The following is a 17,651-nucleotide window of genomic DNA, read 5'->3' on the forward strand; positions in this document are numbered from 1 at the left end:
AAATTATTCATTAAAAAAGATTATTTTTAAATAGTTCTTATATAATAATAAATTAATATAAGTTCGTTTGTGGTTAAAAAAAAACTCTTCTGACCATTTTTTACATGTTTTTATGAGAAGTAATTCAAACAATAGAAAATTACCTTTTTATATTTTTTAAATAACTTCACATAAGTATGTTATAAACTATAGTAATTATTTTATTGATTTCTTTTTCTAAAAACCGGTTTAAATAAATAGTCCTATAAAGTTAGTATTTTAGTTGATGGTTCCTTTAACTTCTATTCAAACAAAATTCATGTTGTTACTGTATAATTATATTTATATTTCTTTTACTCTTGGTTTGTAAATCAGATTTCTCCACTATTTAGTTAATATATCACAATATATTTTGCTCAAACTAATAAGGAAAACACACCTCACATCAAGGTGGATTTCTTTATAAAACAGAATTTAATTTTAATATACATTATCTTTGCTTTGCAATAATAGACTTCCTTAGTTATAAAGTGTTGTGTAAGAATAGTGCATACATCTGCAATGAAAGTGAAACAGCTATGAAGATTGCAGCTTTGACATTGAGTTTACATCTTCTCTCTGTTTTTTTGCATAATATGAGATCAGCACCAATCGGTACTGAAGCTGCAACTTCAACTTTTTCCACTGATAATTTTAGGAGTACATCTCTTAACAGAAGCAGTTTTCCAAAAAGTTTTATATTTGGGACAGCATCATCTGCTTATCAGGTACTCCAAAACTGTGATAACTTTTTATATTTTGTTTCTAATATTTAGTGAGATATTGTAAATTCTGGATAAAATTTTGTAGGAAATTTATTTCTTGTAAATTTTTATAAAAATTATGCAGAGAAAGTTTCACAAATGGAAAAAACTTTGCAATAATCCTTTAATTTTCAAAGAGTTTTTATTCTTGCAATAATCTTGAAAGATGTTTAATTAGCATATGAACCAGTGTGAAGGTGCAGCTAATGTTGGTGGCAGAGGACCAAGCATATGGGATATATACACTCATAATTACCCAGGTTTTTTATTTCTTTGCCTATAGTACAATCCATGTTCACTAAATTGTTTTATAGTGCGTTCAATTATAGCTTGTTGTGTATGGTAAGTTATATTGAGTTCATGATATTGTATTGATACATAAACACTTTACTTTCTTATAATTTTGTACATTAGCACTTCTTTATCATTGCAATAATAAGTATACTATTGTATAAATTGATGGCTATCTATTCAAATCGTTGATTCTTTGGCTAATTTCAGAAGGAAAGGTTAGCAGAGGTGTGAACAAGGAAGGAGCCAACTATTACAACAACCTCATCAATGAACTATAAGCTAAAGGTTAATATCTAGTTGATAATTTTTTTTTACATTCATTTTCTATAATTTAGTTTTGAAATTGAAACAAGTAACTCAATTTGTTGACATCCATAATGCAGGACTTGAACCCTTTGTGACCATATTTCATTGGGACCTTCCTCAAGCCTTAGAAGATGAATATGACGGTTTTTTAAGTCCTAATATAGTGTAACTCAAATTATTTACATCAAATAATCAAAATATACTTGTGTAAACATATTTTAACTGATATCTATCTACTTTGTTTATCACTCTCTAGGAATGATTTTCAAGATTATGCAGAACTTTGTTTTAAAGAATTTGGAGACAGAGTAAAACATTGGATTGTGTTGGTTTTTTAAAATACAGAAACGTAGCACAGTAATGTATTTGAAGCAAAAATACTTCTGTATTATTGATTGTGAAATAATGATAAACGATATAATATTTAAAACATAAAAAAGTAACTACTCACTAACACTTTTATCCTAATTTTAATCTACTACTTCAACCCATAATTAAAAAATTAACTACATCCTAAAAATAAGAAAAAGACTTTGACTCAATTAAATTAAAAATAAAATATTCCTAAAACATTTTACTCGTTAAATGAACCATGAACCTTTAGTAAATATAAGTATTCTGATTGTATTTCACCACCTGGAAGATGTTCAACCTGGAAAAACTTATCCTGTACAGATGGTGATTCAGGACTCAATCAATTACTTGCTCATGCAGCTGCTGACAATGTCTATAAGACAAAGTATCGGGTTTAATTACATACTTTTTCTATTTTGAAATGCAATTAGAAACTTAAAACTTATATAAGCTTTAGCATTATTGCATTTAATTGAGTGCTTAAAATAAAACTGACAGGCAGACTATAAGTTTATTCTCAATCTAATCATCAATCAAGAGATTGAGCTTAATAGTTAGTGTTAAAAAAATTTCATGGAGGTGTAATTTGTTACATGACAGGACTACCAAAAGAGGAAAAGTAGTTGATACACCACTATTAAAGAATCCAAGCAAATGCACTACAATTAAACAAAAGAAACAACATTACTACCATATAAATAGGTTTCGAATGTCAGCAATCTTTTCCCTGTCTTCGCCTCCTTTATGACAACGCTGTTCCAACAAAGGACACTCTCGTATTTCAAAAAATGAAATTGATTTGGGAAGACCCTCCTCTGGTAAGCATTGGAGGTTGGGACAGTTCCAAAGACGCAGTTTCCCAAGAGACGACAGTTCTAAGAGACTCTTGTAGTTCAGTTTTTTTAGATTTTGACAATCAGATATTATTAAAGAGGAAAGAAAGAGTGGAAGCAAACCTTCGTCAGGAAAACATTCCACCTCTACTTTTTCAATCCTTAAGCTTTCCAAGGAAGGACTGTATCTGAAAGCTCTTTTCAGTGAGCCAACAAATCTAAAGCAATTATTGAGTGTAATGTGTTTTAGATTTAATGACAAACCTCCATACGACTCAAGTCTTGGACAGTCTTTGATTGTGAGATGCTGGAGATGATTGTGAACGTGATCCTGTGAAATCATATGTAGATTAGGAAATCCACTGAGTTCAAGGGTCCTGAGTGTTGGGAAGAAATCCAGTGGAAAGATCCTTAGAGAGACACAATCATCACTTATTGACTCTAGAAGTGAACAAAAGGAAAGGTTTTCAAGAGAAGTGTCGAATAGCATACTTTCAACCGTTGCCACCAATGATGCTGCCATGCTGAATAGCATACTTTCATCCATTGTGAGCTTTTTCATTGTAGATCGCTCCAACTGCAGCTTTCCACAATCTTGTAGATGTAATTCTAGCGCACTGACCATCAAAGCTTCAAGTTGTTCGCAGTGAAAGACATATAGGGATTTTAAAGCAGCAAACTTTGGCAGGTGTCCTTTCAGCTTGGGACAATTTCCTATGGAAAAAAATTCCAGACGTGGAAAAGCACCTGTCACAGCTTGGCAGTCCCACTTTTCCCATTGCCTCATATTAGAGAAATACAATTTTCGAAGGGATTTAAATGAACAAGAGTTGTTCCCATGAAAATCAGCATCAATACTCATTATCTCATCAAACCCTGAAATCTGCAGGTACTTGAGAAATGGCAAAAGTCCAAGCGGAGGTAAACGTTGGCAAGATTCACATTCCTCCAACACTAAGGACACCAGATTCGGTAATGAATTATGGAGTAACCAATTTGGAAATTGTTTACCAATATAGTTACCTACTGACAACTTCTTCAAGTATTTTGAAGGTTGTAGATTCTCAATTACATCCTCAACTTTTTCTGAATCAACGGAAGAGCTGCCAATGAAATTCCATGTTAACCGTAGCTCCACAAGATGTAGTTTGTTCTTCAAATCTACTTCTAATGCATAAGAGGGATTCTCAATATTCTGCAGATCATCAATTGTTAGACTTCCATGAAGATTGAGTTTTCCTAATTGCTGAATATTGATTTTTTTACTTTTCTCAACATGAAATGAACTTATGGATACTTGAGGATTCTTCAGCTTTCCCAAATGTGTTACCACATTTTTCACTCCAATACCTACTAATTCAAGACAACGCAAATTATCGAGTTGATGTAAACATGAGGGAAGCTCCTTTAATTTTCGACAATTGTTTAGCTTCAGTGTTTGCAATTTGAAGAGTGAACTTATTGATTCAGGTAGATTTTTTATTTGAGTCCAGGATAGATCTAATGAACGAAGATGCTTAAGATTTCCTACAGATTTAGGCACCTCCACAAGGCTACGACAATGACACAAAGACAAAACCCGTATCAACTTAAATCTGGAGAACAAGTCATCTACCGACATCTTGCAATTCCAATGCCAACCCCGATCTGTTGGCGTAAATGTATGCAACTTTTGAGGATCAATCGAACTCCCAAACCCATCAAAACATAATTTAGAGGATGAAAATGAACAATGACGGATTGTTTTGGGTATACCTTTTGGTTCATCAACTCCTAACCTGATGCAGATGTCCTCACAAATGTATTTTGCCAAATCGTTTAGAAGATCATGCATGATAAAACGCTTTTCCTCTTCGTTGCTTGATTGTTGAAAGAAGGAGTAAGATAATAGATCATTGAAATATTCTTCACCAACTTCTTTAGGACTCTTTTTCTGTAGAGGGTTTTCTAGAAAATTTTGAGCCATCCACAATTGAATTAAACACTCTTTGTCAAACCGATAACCTCTGGGAAATAAGGCACAAAAAGCAAAACATTTCTTCAAATGAGAAGGAAGGTGAAAATAGCTCAGTCTTAAAGCAGGGAGTATATCACTCTCATTTTCTGAAAAATGCCATATCTCACTTTTCATAATACTTTCCCATTCCCAAAGGAATGACTTATTGTGTAATAGACTTCCCATAGTTTTTAAGGCTAAAGGAAGCCCATTACATTTTTGCACTATATTCTTACCAATCTCTATGAAGTCTGGGTCTGGTTGCGGATCAACATTTTTGAATGCATGCTTTACGAACAAATCCCAACAATGATCTTCTTTTAATATCTGCAGGAGGTGCTTTTCTGATCGCATGGTAACAGCAACCTTCTCACTCCGAGTAGTGACAAGAATTCTACTGCCTTGGCCTCCGAAAACTAAGGGCTTCTGCACATCTTCCCATTTAGATGGTCTTTCGTTCCAAACATCATCCAAAACTAGAAGAAATTTCTTGCCCATAAGTTCTTCTTTCAATTTTTTCTGAATTACTTCCTGCTGTATACTATGATCAGTTGAAGCAGTTATTGTGTCAATAATTGCTCTGGATACTTTGAGAACATCAAATTCCTGTGGAACACTGACCCAAACTTTAGTATCAAATTTACCTTCAAGCCTTGGGTCATTGAATACATGTTGGGCAAGAGAGGTCTTACCCATCCCACCCATGCCCACAATAGAAAGTATAGATAGGTTGCTGGGAGTGTCCGATGTGAGCCAGTTAAAGAGAAATTCTTTGTCATCATCTCTTCCATAGATAACACTTTCATTTGGCAAAGATGTATATGTTAATTTACTACCCGATACTGATCCAATCCCAACACCACCACCCTTTTCCAAACCTAGAATATAACTTTCGTTTGCAAGATCTTCTAGGTCCTCAATGACTTGTTCCATCCTGGATTCAATTTCTATTTCGAAGAAACTGACAAAAGAAGAATTGAGGGAATTCCACACCTTGTTAGTAGCACTCTGAGACTCAACTTCCGGCTGACTTTTGGAGAGTTCATAATCTATNTCATCCAAAAGATCCTCTGCATCAAACACAACATCTTTGGCCCTGAGAAGCCAATCTCTGACGCGTAGATCTTTGAATTGCTTTTGTTCTGCATCAAGAGCCACAACATCAATGGCAAGGAACTTCATCTTCAAGTTGTTGAGTTGCTTCTTGTGCTTTCTTTGACGTAATATGTGGACAAGACGGGAAGCCAAAGTGTCGATAGTCCTCTCGAGGAAAGTAGAAACAAGAACACCTGTAAGCATTTCTGCTGTCATGATAAGAACAGGGAAGAGAGGGGGATGAATGAAAGTGTGGGATTTGAAGTGAAGCTTCGGTGCAGTGCATGGAAATAATATTAATTACGGTAACTTTTGAATTATGGTTGGTGAAAGTTTTTTTCCTCTGTGGCTCGTCAACAACCAATACAGTATTGAGTCTTCCAACACTTATTCATACGCCGAAATCCATTACCATGAATGAATGTGTGGTTGTGATAGAGTGAAAGTTCACTACTTTTTCTATATTTTTCAAGCATTGTTATTATAATAATAATAATAATAAAGAAAACGAAGAAATGAGATAAAAAAAAAAGAAAATAGTTGTAGATTAATGAAAAATAACAAGCTAGTGATATATGTAATGATATAATCAGATTAAAAAATATAAGAAAGAGAGAAAGAGAAAAAGTGATATATTTTGAGATAACGGATTTAATGAGAAAAAGTAAAGATATTAAAAATGAAATAAAAAAGTTCAAGAGCATATTTAAACCTCGTTTTTTTTTATTAAACGTTTGTGAACTTTTTTTATTAAGCAAATATAAATTATTTAAACACATTCTTTTAGTTAAGCAAATATTAACTTAATTTATCACAAATTTCTAAAATATACTCTTACAAAGCGCGCCTAATTTTGACCATGGTTTATTCCGCTGTTCTTGGTGAAATTACTGAAAATAGTACAGTTTGTTTAGATATAATTATCCGTAATATTCTTGAAGAAAAAAGTAAATTAAATATTTTTTTAATTAAAATTAGTTTATGTATAAATTAATTTATAGTTATTTTTATATAACTGTTACATAACAATAATTAACAGAATTTAAACATTATTATGATATATAATTAGTATCACTGAATAGCATAGAGTCCTGTGTAAATAATTCAAATAACACATACAAAATGAAAACAATTTTCATGTATAAAGCAATCTACAAACTAAAAAAAAAAAAAAAACAGAAACCAACTTATTATTGTGTAGAACTAGATTAGGCAAATTTGAAAATCTCACTCTTAAAATCACAAAACACTTTCTAGTTTTTAAATAAGAGAAAGGATATAAAACTTTTAGAAAACAGATTTTAAAGTTTTTATATAATAAAACTTGTTAATTAAAATTCTATTGATAAATTTAAATTTTTAGTATTAATATAAGCCAATCTCATTATTTAAAACATATTATCACTCATAATACACTATTTTATGGGTTATTATCTCATTTATCATAGATTATTAAAATATGAATACTAATAATAATAATAATTTAAATATCATTTTAATAGATATATTATTCTTTTAAAATTATTGCAAATTATTTTTGTATAAAATAAAATATTGTTAACTAAATTATTTAATTATTTTAACTAAAATATAAAAGATAAAATAATGAAGATGTTATTATCTATCAGTAAGTTATAAAGGGATAATAAGAAGGTTAAAACACTCTTTTGGTCCTCATATTTGTGTGCCAATCTTAATTTGGTCATCATATTTTTTTTTGTCTCAATTGGGTCCTATAACTTGTAAAAATGAGGTAATTAAGCCATCTCCCTTTAACTAATGACTAACTCTGTCTATTACTGATGACGTGGTGCACAGAGAATTAGCTGACTTTTAATGATTTAATTACGTGGATTTTAGTGTAAAAAATAAAGCTTTTGACGTGGAATATGATTTTATAATTGAGTTTTTTTTATTGAATCAGAAAACAATAAGTGGGGTAATTAGGGATTTAAGTAATTGGGAATTTAGTGACTACCAGAAATCAGAATTAGGGCTCGCAATGTCCATTTGTTCGTGGAAGTTCTAAGTGCAAGACGAAGACGATCACGTGCTCGTGGACGCAACGAATTGACCTTGGACATCAGTGAAGGTAAGTTTCCTCTTTTTTATGTTTACCAATATGCAGTGCGTTTCGTGTGGTCCCGATTTTGATATGTTGTTGTCGTGTTTAGGTTAGAATATGTTTCGTATGTTGTTGCTTTGTTGTTTTGTGATGGGTATCGTTTATGGTGTGTTGATGCTTTGGATTTCTGTGATTTGTTTAAAAGTAGTGGTCCCAAAAATTGCAGTTGGTGTGTTTATGTGTACAGTGTCGTGGTCCCAAAAATTGCACCTATGATTTCTTTAAAAGTAGTGGTCCCCTTTTGCTGGACCAGTGCTTCCTTAGTGGGGATGTTACTTTATCCCCTGTCCCCTTCATGTGTTAGAGTTCTTTAGTTAGTAGTTTATCTCGTCCCCTTCATAGTATATTTTTCCCCCCAATGTACAGGTGTTAAAAGGTTGTGCTTCACAAATACTATACCATGGATGACCGTATTAAAGTAGTGGTCCATCATACAAGACATTTTGTTAGTGATGATAATGGTAATTTAAAATTTGATGGAGAGATAACCCAATGGTCTTGTGATCCAGACCTCTTATGCTATTTTGGAATAATAGCATCAGTGAAAGAGTTAGGTCATACAGACATTAAAGAACTACGGTACAGTTTAGGAGGTCAGTCAGTGGTGCCAGAGAGGTTGGAATTATTGACTGATGATAGGGGTGCTTTGCATATGGTTAATATTGCAATGGTAAATGATGAAGTTCATTTGTACGTTGTTCATAATAAGAATGAACCAGAAATAACTGAAATGATTGAATGGGTTGATGGTGCTGTTAAGGATGAAGTTGATGTTGCAACACAAGTGGAGGGTGAGGGTGAGGTTCAAGTTGGAACAGAAATGGAGAATGGTCATGGTGAGGGAAAGGTTGAGGGTGAGGATGAGAGTCTGGTTGAGGGTCTTGTAGAGGGAGAGGTTGAGAGAGAGGCTGAGTGTGAGGTTGAGGGTGAGGCTGAAGTTGTAACACAATTGGAGGAGGGTCCTGCTGAGGGAGAAGTTTTGAGAGAGGTTGAGTGTGAGGATGAAGGTTTAACACAATTGGAAGAGGGTCTTGCTGAGGGAGAAGTTGAGAGAGAGGTCGAGAGAGATGTTGAGGGTGAGGCTGAAGGTTTAACACAATTGGAGGAGGTTGAGGTAGCTAATGTAGATGAGGTTGAGGTGCATGATGTAGATGATTTCAAGCTAGAAGACGTAGAAGAAGATGAGGATGCCGATGAAAATGTAGAAGATGATGAGGATGAAAATGTAGATGAGTCTAGTAGTGAAGAAAGTCTAGTTGAAAGGCAAGTATGGAGGGGAATTACTAACAGCAGTGGGAAGAGATGCAAATGAACAAATTCCGCCCATTGCATATGTTGTTGTTGAGGTAGAAAACAAAGACTCCTGGACTTGGTTCTTGGACCTTCTCATTGGGGATCTTGGTGGGGAAGCTGTATGTGAAGCATGTACATTTATTTCAGACCAACAAAAGGTCAGTCAACCCTAACAAAGCTTAATTACAAGCTATTTCACATAAACCTCATCTGACTTCATTATTTGAACTTGTAGGATCTGTTAACAGCCATTGATGCACTTCTACCTGGGGTAGAACAACGATTTTGTGTTAGACATTTGTACACAAACTTTAGAAAGCAATTTCCTAGAAAATACCTTAAACGTTTGATGTGGACGGCAGCAACAACCACATATCCACAACTATGGGAGGTTGAAATGAGGAAAATTAAAGAGATTAATTTAGAAGCATTTAAGTATTTGATTGCAATTGCACCAAGGTATGTATTCACTTTACTCTACGCTGTTATTCTTGTACTTAGACATTTATATTTAGTTTGACATATATTGTTACTCCCAGATATTGGCCAAGATCTAGATTCACTTCTAGATCACAATGTGACACTCTTGTCAACAACATGTGCGAGGGATTCAACAGTGTGCTAGTTCACACTAGGACTAAACCAATTATCACCATGTTGGAAGAGATTAGGGTTGACATCATCAAGAGATGGGCTAAGAATAGGACAAAGATGACACTATATCAAGGTACTGTATGCCCTAAGGTTCTCAACAGATTTCAAAAGCAGTCATGGTTAACCAGATATTGATTACCAAGGTAACTTTAATACTACAATTAACTTTATACATGGTCATATTTGTTTACTTTGGTTCTAACTTTGTTTCTAACTTTGTTTATAACTTTGTACCCATGATAGATGGTCATCATATCAGTTATTTGAAATCATCCACATTTCACAATTTGGGGACCAATTTGTTGTCAATCTTGACAAGAAAGAATGCAGTTGTAGAAAATGGTTAATTACTGCTATTCCTTGCACTCATGCCATCACTGCAATGAAGTTCTTGAATGTAAATGCAGAAGACTATATTGGTAATTGCTATAGGAAGTCTACGTATGAAGAGACCTACAACTCCATCGTTTACCCTATCAATGGTCAAGTTCTCTGGGAGAAAACTTCATATCCAGATGTCTTACCCCCAAAGAAGAGGACAATGCCTGACAGACCCAAGAAAAAACGAAGGCTAGAGAGTTGGGAGTTGAAGAAGAATGATACTGAATTAAGAAAGGGTGGGAGCAAAAAAGCATGTGCTGTTTGCAAACAACTTGGACACAACTAAAGATCTTGTCTACAACGACCAATAACACCAGATCTTCCAGCTGACCAAACTCCTGCTGAGCAACCTACTGAGCAACCTACTGATCAAACACCACAAGTGACAGTACCTCCTACTGAGCAACCTACTGATCAAACACCACATGTGCCTGCTGCTAATGAATGAAGTCATATTTCAGCTTTTTTTGGAACAATGAAATTTCACCTTTTTTTGGTTTCATCTTTTAAATGTAATGATAGTTCTTTTTGGTGTACTGATTAAGACAATGTGTCTGTTTCATTTGGCTTAGTTTGTGGATTGACTCTGTTGGGAACACAAAAAGTACTCGTTAATTGTTATAAACAAACTCTTTCATTTGGCTTTCTCAATGTTCATTTTAATTCATTGGTGCTTGCTCAGAATTGAAGTGCTTGGTTTGTACTATTGCTCAAATACTATAGAATTGAAGTGTTTGGTTCTTTGATGTCTTCATAAGCTTATCTTGAATATGTTGAAATAAGCTGACAACAGTTTTATAGATAAACATCACAAATCATTATCATAATCTTTGTCACACTTTTATAACTACTTGTGTCATAAAATAAGCCTAAATTAGTTGTAAATAAAGCTTTTCTCAACTCCCCCTAAAGATTGAATGGCAGATTGTGTGCCTTTTGCTTGACTATTGAAATTTCTGTACAACCCATATCAAATTAAACAAATAAAAAAGGACCTTTTATAATACGAAATCAAATAAGGGACCTTTTATAAATATGAAATTACTTGTTGTTAATATGAAATTGGATTACATACTTTCATCAACCTACTTTCATCAACATACTTTCATCAACCTCCTAAGAAATCAACCTACTTTCATCAACATTGAAATCACAATTACATTAAACATACATGTAACAAACATCATCCCAATTAACACCTTCATGCCCTTCTCCAAATTAACGAGACTTTTCTCCAAAGAAGCTAATTTCAGCTTTTCAACATCTCTTTCTTCCATCTTCATCATACTTCCACCCACTTCGTCGTTTCTCGGACTTGCACTCCTTTCTTCAAGAATCACCACATTTCATTCACCAATGACGTCTTCATTGCACCACTGAAAAAAGTTGCATCCACTCATATCTTCACTCCCACCCTGTAGAAGAAGAAAACACACCCACTCGTCAACGAAATCAAAATTCAAACAAATGAAATCAACAAATTACCTTGAAGTGAGGGCAACCCCAAAATCGTTTGCCCTTGTTCTTAGGGGTTTTGGCGATGCGGAACACTACTTTCGAACCACAATAGCAATTGGGTTTTGCTCCCAACCTGCTTCCACCACCAGAACTTTGTTGAAAGCCCCAATCTGTGCATTTGCAAGAAGAAGACGATCCAGATATTTCGTCACCTCAACTGAACACTTCTTCCAAACCTTCCACTGCTTCTAGAAATCTATGAGGATGTTAAGTGTTAGGGTTGCTTCAAACTTTATAAGTGTTAGGGCATGTTAAGTGTTAAGTGTTAGGGCTAAGAGCATAACACGTCTTTGCCATGTGGAAGACAACCAACACCCATATAAATTAATACATATTGCCATGACAGTTACAAAAAATTACAACTCATCAATAACAGACGAAGTTAGTCATTAGTTAATGGAAATGGCTTAATTACCTTATTTTTATAAGTTAAAAGACCTAATTGAGACAAAAAAAATATAATAATCAAATTGAGATTGGTACACAAATAGGACAAAAAAGAGTTTTAAAATAAGAAAGACTCTTTGTTATCAAATGAATCAAAAGAAATAAAGCGTGGAACACATTGATGATAGGTTGCAATTAATATACTGCATTGATGATGACATCTTCTGACCTTGTTTAGTTTTTTTTTAATGTTATTCTTTAGTTGATTAGTGCTTCTCGTGGCTTTTATTATAATATTAAAAAAGTCAAACATGCAATCATATGATGGGTATGATTATGGCAAAAATCAATTATCCATTAAAAAAGATTATTTTTAAATAGTTTTTATATAATTATAAATTAGTATAGGTTCGTTTGTGGTTAAGAAAAACTCTTCTGAGAATTTTTACATACTTTTTATGAGAAGTAATTCAAACAATAGAAAATTACCTTTTTATATTTTTTAAATAACTTCACATAAGTATGTTATAAACTATAATAATTATTTTTTTGATTTTTTTTTTCTAAAAACCGGTTTAAATAAATAGTCCAATAAAGTTAATATTTTAGTTGATGGTTCCTTTAACTTCTTCTATTCAAACAAAATTCATGTCGTTACTATATAATCATGTTTATATTTCCTTAACTCTTGGTCTGTAAATCAGATTTCTCCACTATTTAGTTAATATATCACAATATATTTTACTCAAACTAATAAGGAAAGTACACCTCACATCAAGGTGGATTTCTTTATAAAATAGAATTTAATTTTAATATACATTATCTTTGCTTAGCAATAATAGACTTCCTTAGTTATAAAGTGTTGTGTAATAATAGTGCATACATCTGCAATGAAAGTGAAACAACTATGAAGATTGCAGCTTTGACATTGAGTTTACATCTTCTCTCTGTTTTTTTGCATATTATGAGATCAGCACCAATCGGTACTGAAGCTGCAATTTCAACTTTTTCCACTGATCATTTTAGGAGTACATCTCTTAACAGAAGCAGTTTTCCAAAAAGTTTTATATTTGGTACAGCATCATCTGCTTATCAGGTACTCCAAAACTGTGATAACTTTTTATATTTTGTTTATAATTTTTAGAGAGATATTGTATAATCTGAATAAAATTTTGTAGGAAATTTATTTCTTGTAAATTTTTATAAAAATTATGCAGGGAAAGTTTCACAAATGGACAAAAATTTTCAATAATCCTTTTATTTTCAAAGAATTTTTGTTTTTGCAATAATCTTGAAAGATGGTTAATTAGTATATAAACCAGTGTGAAGGTGCAGCTAATGTTGGTGGCAGAGGACCAAGCATATGGGACACATACACTCATAATTACCCAGGTTTCTTATTTCTTTGCCTATAGTACAATCCATGTTCACTAAATTGTTTTATAGTGTGTTCAATTATATAGCTTTTTGTGTATGGTAAGTTATATTGAGTTCATGATATTGTATTAAAATGTAGCATAGTTTTGATAGAGTTTTCTTAGTTTATTTTTCTAAAACTATTATTATGTTCTTGATGTGCTAGAGACATGTCTATGCTTACAAATTGTAGCATATTTTGTCTGAAACATGACAGATAAAATACTGGACAGAAGTAATGGAGATGTTAGCATTGATCAATACCATCATTACAAGGTAATGATAATAATGTCTAGTGAAGCAATAAAAATAATGCATAATTGAAATTGTTTTCATATCTAATAATAATACAGGAAGATATTGAAATAATTAAGGAGATGAACATGGATGCCTACAGATTCTCAATCTCTTGGTCCAGAATACTTCCAAGTAAGAAACTGGGAACTATAGAACAACTTCACTTTCTTATAACTTTTTACATTAGCACTCCTTAATCATTGCAATAATAGAAGTATAGTATTGTATAAATTGATGGTTATCTATTTAAATCATAGATTCTTTGGCTAATTTCAGAAGGAAAGGTTAGCAGAGGTGTGAACAAGGAAGGAGTCAACTATTACAACAACCTCATCAATGAACTATTAGCTAAAGGTTAATATGCAGTTGAAATTTTTTTTTAACTTCATTTTCTATAATTTAGTTTTGAAATTGAAACAAGTAATTCAATTTGTTGACATCCATAATGCAGGGCTTGAACCCTTTGTGACCATATTTCATTGGGACCTTCCTCAAGCCTTAGAAGATGAATATGATGGTTTTTTAAGTCATGATATAGTGTAACTCACATTACTTACATCAAATAATCAAAATATACTTGTGTGAACATATTTTAACTGATATCTATCTGCTTTGTTTATCACTGTCTAGGAATGATTTTCAAGATTATGCAGAACTTTGTTTTAAAGAATTTGGAGACAGAGTAAAACATTGGATTACATTAAATGAACCATGGACCTTTAGTAAATATGGGTATGCTGATGGTATTTCACCACCTGGAAGATGTTCAACCTGGCAAAACTTATCCTGTAATGAAGGTGATTCAGCCATTGAACCCTACATTGTGACTCACAATCAATTACTAGCTCATGCAGCTGCTGTCAATGTCTATAAGACAAAGTATCAGGTTTGATTACATATTTTGTATTTTGAAATGCAATCAGATAAGTGTATTGGTATCCTTATTTAATCAAAGAGTCATTATAGAATAGTCCTAAACTTAAAATTTCCTTCATATGTGTAGGTTTCTCAAAAGGGTATGATAGGGATATCACTGGCATGTCATTGGATAGTACCACTCTATGATACAGAGTTTGATCAGTTTGCTGCACAAAGAGCCCTTGATTTTATGTTTGGATGGTAACTACTTTATGAGCTAAGTTCTAATGTGGAACTCAACTTTACTATGATAGTGATTATAACTTATTTTTTCAGTTTAAATCAATATATGTTAGGAGAAAGATTCAAATCTTGTCATACATTGATGCATCATGATATAATGTTTTCCTCATAATTTAACTCTGGGATGTAATAGATGTGCGTAGATAAAATTACTTTCATTATATGATTAGTCATATACATAAATAGTCTAATTGAAGGGACAAAAGCTTGATATAGTGGTCAGATAAGAACACAAAACTTCTCATGAAGAACACCAAAAGAGCAGTCAAATCTATGACAGATATCAGATGAAAAATTCAATGATAAATACTGATTATCTACTCAACTATAATGCTATGATTAAACTAATAATCTCTATAACTAGTTTATGTTAGTTCACACTTAAAAAATCCAATATATTTGTCAAAAAAACTTATTCAAATATTGTAATGTAGGTTTATGGAGCCATTGACAATTGGAGAATATCCTAAATCCATGCAATCTTTGGTAGGGAGTCGATTACCAAAGTTCTCTGCTAATGAAATAAAACTTTTAAGAGGATCCTTTGATTTTATTGGATTAAACTACTATACTTCTTATTATGCTACTGATGCACCTGAATTAAGTGAAGCAAGGCCTAGCTACCTCACAGATTCTCTTGTTATTCTTACAAGTAAGTGCTTAATGTTTATCTCATTATCCAATATAGAGTTTAACGTATGAAAGAATAATGACATCATATGACCATTTGGAAATATAAGATTGGTTTAGTAGGTTTCGAAAGAAACATTGGAATTATATGTTGGAAGTTCCACATGACTAAAGATAAGACCAATTTATAATATATAAGTGAGGTGCAAACCTCACCTTACAAGCTGGTTTTGTGAGATTGAGTTAGGCTTAAACTCACTTTCTAATATGGTATCAGAGTCGATTAGAAATAAGACCAATTATAAGTAAGGTGCTTACATGCCGGTTTTGTAAGGTTGGCAAATATTTATATTGTTAATTTATGTTATGAGTAGAGCATGATTTAGAATCTTGACAGGTGAACGTAATGGAACAGCTATTGGTGAAAAGGTAAGTTTGTAATTATATTTTGTTGAAACTGCAACTTCATATATCAATGCTTAATTTCAATTAGGTTTTGAATGAAGAAAAGGAAAGTTGTTTACTGCAGACTACTTCAAAATGGCTGTATGTTTGTCCAAAAGGAATTCATGAACTGTTGCTTTATGTCAAAACAAAGTATGACAACCCTTTGATCTTCATCACTGAAAATGGTAATTTAATCATGAAAGTTAGAGAGAAAATCGATATAATGTGTTTTTCCTTCTGATACTTATATATTAAAGAAATAGTTTATTCATTTATATATAGGTATAGATGAATTCAGTGATCCAACTCTATCACTTGAAGAAGCCTTAAACGATACTTCAAGAATTGATTACTTTTATGATCATCTCTATTATCTTCAAAGTGCAGTCAAGTAAGAGCTTTGCACAATGATCAAAATCTATTTTTTTTTCCTTAATTTCCCTAAATATTATACCTAAATTTAAAAATATTTGATAAAGACAGAAAAAAAATCTTACTAATTATATGATATTATTTTTTCATTTTATTAGGGATGGCGTGAATGTGAAAGGATATTTTGCATGGTCTTTAACAGACAGCTTCGAATGGACTTTAGGCTACATTTCAAGGTTTGGAACAATCTTTGTAGATTACCATAGCCTCAAAAGATATCCAAAGTTGTCTGCCATTTGGTTTAGAGATTTCCTACAAGGCAAAACAGATACATATGACAATTAATATTGGTGCTAAAAAAATTAATTTCAATAAATAACCATTTGTAATTTCTTCACTTATATATATATATATATATATATATATATATATATATATATATATATAAATGGGCTATTTTTAACGTTTTGGAATTTTAACCCTTGTTAGAGGCGTTACCTGCGATTTGTTAAAGAAAAATAATACTTTAACACAAACTTTTTATTTGATATTATTTTTATGTATTTTTTTATTTTTTTTTAAATACAAAAAATTATTATTTTATTCTTATAGTGTGTCTTGAAAGTAAAAATGTATCATTTATTGATATCTTATATACCAAGAAGAGCCAATGTTGCTAACACATTAACTGGCATGTTTAGCAACCTTTGAAATGACGCGTGAAACCCTTGGTACTACTTGCGATTTATAAAAGGAAAACGCTTCTTTAACGCGTTGACACAATTTTAACAACGTACATGGCGGTTGTCCATGGCCGAAATTTTAAAAAAAAAATAATAGTTTTATAATCAGCAGGAGAAAAATATGAATTTTAGTTTTGCGGTTTTTCCCTGTTCATGGTTCATTCGTATTTTAGTTTATTCATGATTATAAAAGCCCATGTATTTCCAGCAGTTTATAACTTTCATTATATCAAAAATAAACTTTCAATATTTTTCATGGAGTTTCAAAACCCCGTTATGTTTGTTGTCTTTTTATTTTAGTAATAAATAAATTCTGAAATAAATGAAAAATTATAGAAGATAAGAGTTTTAAATTTTTTTGTATTTACAATTTGCATAAAATAGTTAGAAAAGAAAACAAAAATCTACAATTTTAATATCAAATAATGAAAAAAGATACATTCATAAAAGAAAAATAAACAAAGGTAGTTGGTGTAGTAAAAAAATACTGACCAAAATCTCGAACCGCATTTCCTGAGGCGTGTAGATCACTGTCCTTAAGGACTTATCCGCGGTGTGTTGCGCAAG

General features: G+C 32.2%; 3 protein-coding genes and 1 long non-coding RNA gene across 8 annotated transcripts; 3 read left to right on the forward strand and 1 right to left on the reverse strand.

Annotated features, from left to right (window-relative positions):
* Window positions 1–560: 560 nt before the first annotated feature.
* LOC106771963 lies at window positions 561–1,697 on the forward strand. Its single transcript, XR_001376542.2, has 4 exons — window positions 561–746; window positions 973–1,042; window positions 1,284–1,361; window positions 1,460–1,697. It is a non-coding gene; the product is annotated as an uncharacterized LOC106771963 (long non-coding RNA).
* A 332-nt stretch (window positions 1,698–2,029) lies between these two features.
* Window positions 2,030–6,080, reverse strand: LOC106771961 (putative disease resistance RPP13-like protein 1). Of its 5 annotated transcripts, none has more exons than XR_002669006.1 (3): window positions 3,062–6,080; window positions 2,834–2,946; window positions 2,031–2,049 (listed from the first exon to the last, which is right to left on the reverse strand). XR_002669006.1 is itself a non-coding variant. In XM_022784531.1 (3 exons), exons 1-2 carry the CDS (start codon window positions 5,874–5,876, stop codon window positions 2,845–2,847), a joined length of 2,871 nt encoding a protein of 956 aa, XP_022640252.1. In that variant the 5' UTR covers window positions 5,877–6,080; the 3' UTR covers window positions 2,628–2,757; window positions 2,834–2,844. The 5 variants fall into 5 exon arrangements, 3 of the variants coding, with proteins under 3 accessions (XP_022640251.1, XP_014513527.1, XP_022640252.1); XM_022784531.1 differs by lacking the exon at window positions 2,031–2,049 and adding an exon at window positions 2,628–2,757 and having other exon boundaries at window positions 2,834–2,900; XR_002669005.1 differs by lacking the exon at window positions 2,031–2,049 and adding an exon at window positions 2,711–2,757.
* Window positions 6,081–8,185: 2,105 nt separating this feature from the next.
* On the forward strand, window positions 8,186–10,399 carry LOC106770218. Its single transcript, XM_014656041.1, has 4 exons — window positions 8,186–9,052; window positions 9,136–9,210; window positions 9,314–9,537; window positions 9,976–10,399. Exons 1-4 carry the CDS (start codon window positions 8,186–8,188, stop codon window positions 10,397–10,399), a joined length of 1,590 nt encoding a protein of 529 aa, XP_014511527.1.
* A 2,483-nt stretch (window positions 10,400–12,882) lies between these two features.
* Window positions 12,883–16,746, forward strand: LOC106771962 (cyanogenic beta-glucosidase). Its single transcript, XM_014658044.2, has 13 exons — window positions 12,883–13,114; window positions 13,341–13,410; window positions 13,652–13,710; window positions 13,788–13,863; window positions 14,008–14,085; window positions 14,183–14,270; window positions 14,362–14,617; window positions 14,735–14,850; window positions 15,327–15,544; window positions 15,920–15,951; window positions 16,052–16,154; window positions 16,252–16,360; window positions 16,500–16,746. Exons 1-13 carry the CDS (start codon window positions 12,926–12,928, stop codon window positions 16,684–16,686), a joined length of 1,581 nt encoding a protein of 526 aa, XP_014513530.1. The 5' UTR covers window positions 12,883–12,925; the 3' UTR covers window positions 16,687–16,746.
* The last annotated feature ends 905 nt before the right edge of the window (window positions 16,747–17,651 follow it).

Source organism: Vigna radiata, chromosome 8, assembly GCF_000741045.1.
Source record: "Vigna radiata var. radiata cultivar VC1973A chromosome 8, Vradiata_ver6, whole genome shotgun sequence".
NCBI classification, from domain to species: Eukaryota; Viridiplantae; Streptophyta; class Magnoliopsida; order Fabales; family Fabaceae; genus Vigna; species Vigna radiata.

Coding starts and splice junctions, on each gene's coding strand:
- LOC106770218 (XM_014656041.1), top strand. CDS start 8,186: ATGGATGACCGTATTAAAGTAGTGGTCCATCATACAAGACATTTTGTT. Junction 9,211..9,313: donor GGAAGCTGTATGTGAAGCAT/GTACATTTATTT, acceptor TTGAACTTGTAG/GATCTGTTAACAGCCATTGA. Junction 9,538..9,975: donor TTGATTGCAATTGCACCAAG/GTATGTATTCAC, acceptor TACCCATGATAG/ATGGTCATCATATCAGTTAT.
- LOC106771962 (XM_014658044.2), top strand. CDS start 12,926: ATGAAGATTGCAGCTTTGACATTGAGTTTACATCTTCTCTCTGTTTTT. Junction 13,411..13,651: donor ATACACTCATAATTACCCAG/GTTTCTTATTTC, acceptor GAAACATGACAG/ATAAAATACTGGACAGAAGT. Junction 14,618..14,734: donor TCTATAAGACAAAGTATCAG/GTTTGATTACAT, acceptor TCATATGTGTAG/GTTTCTCAAAAGGGTATGAT.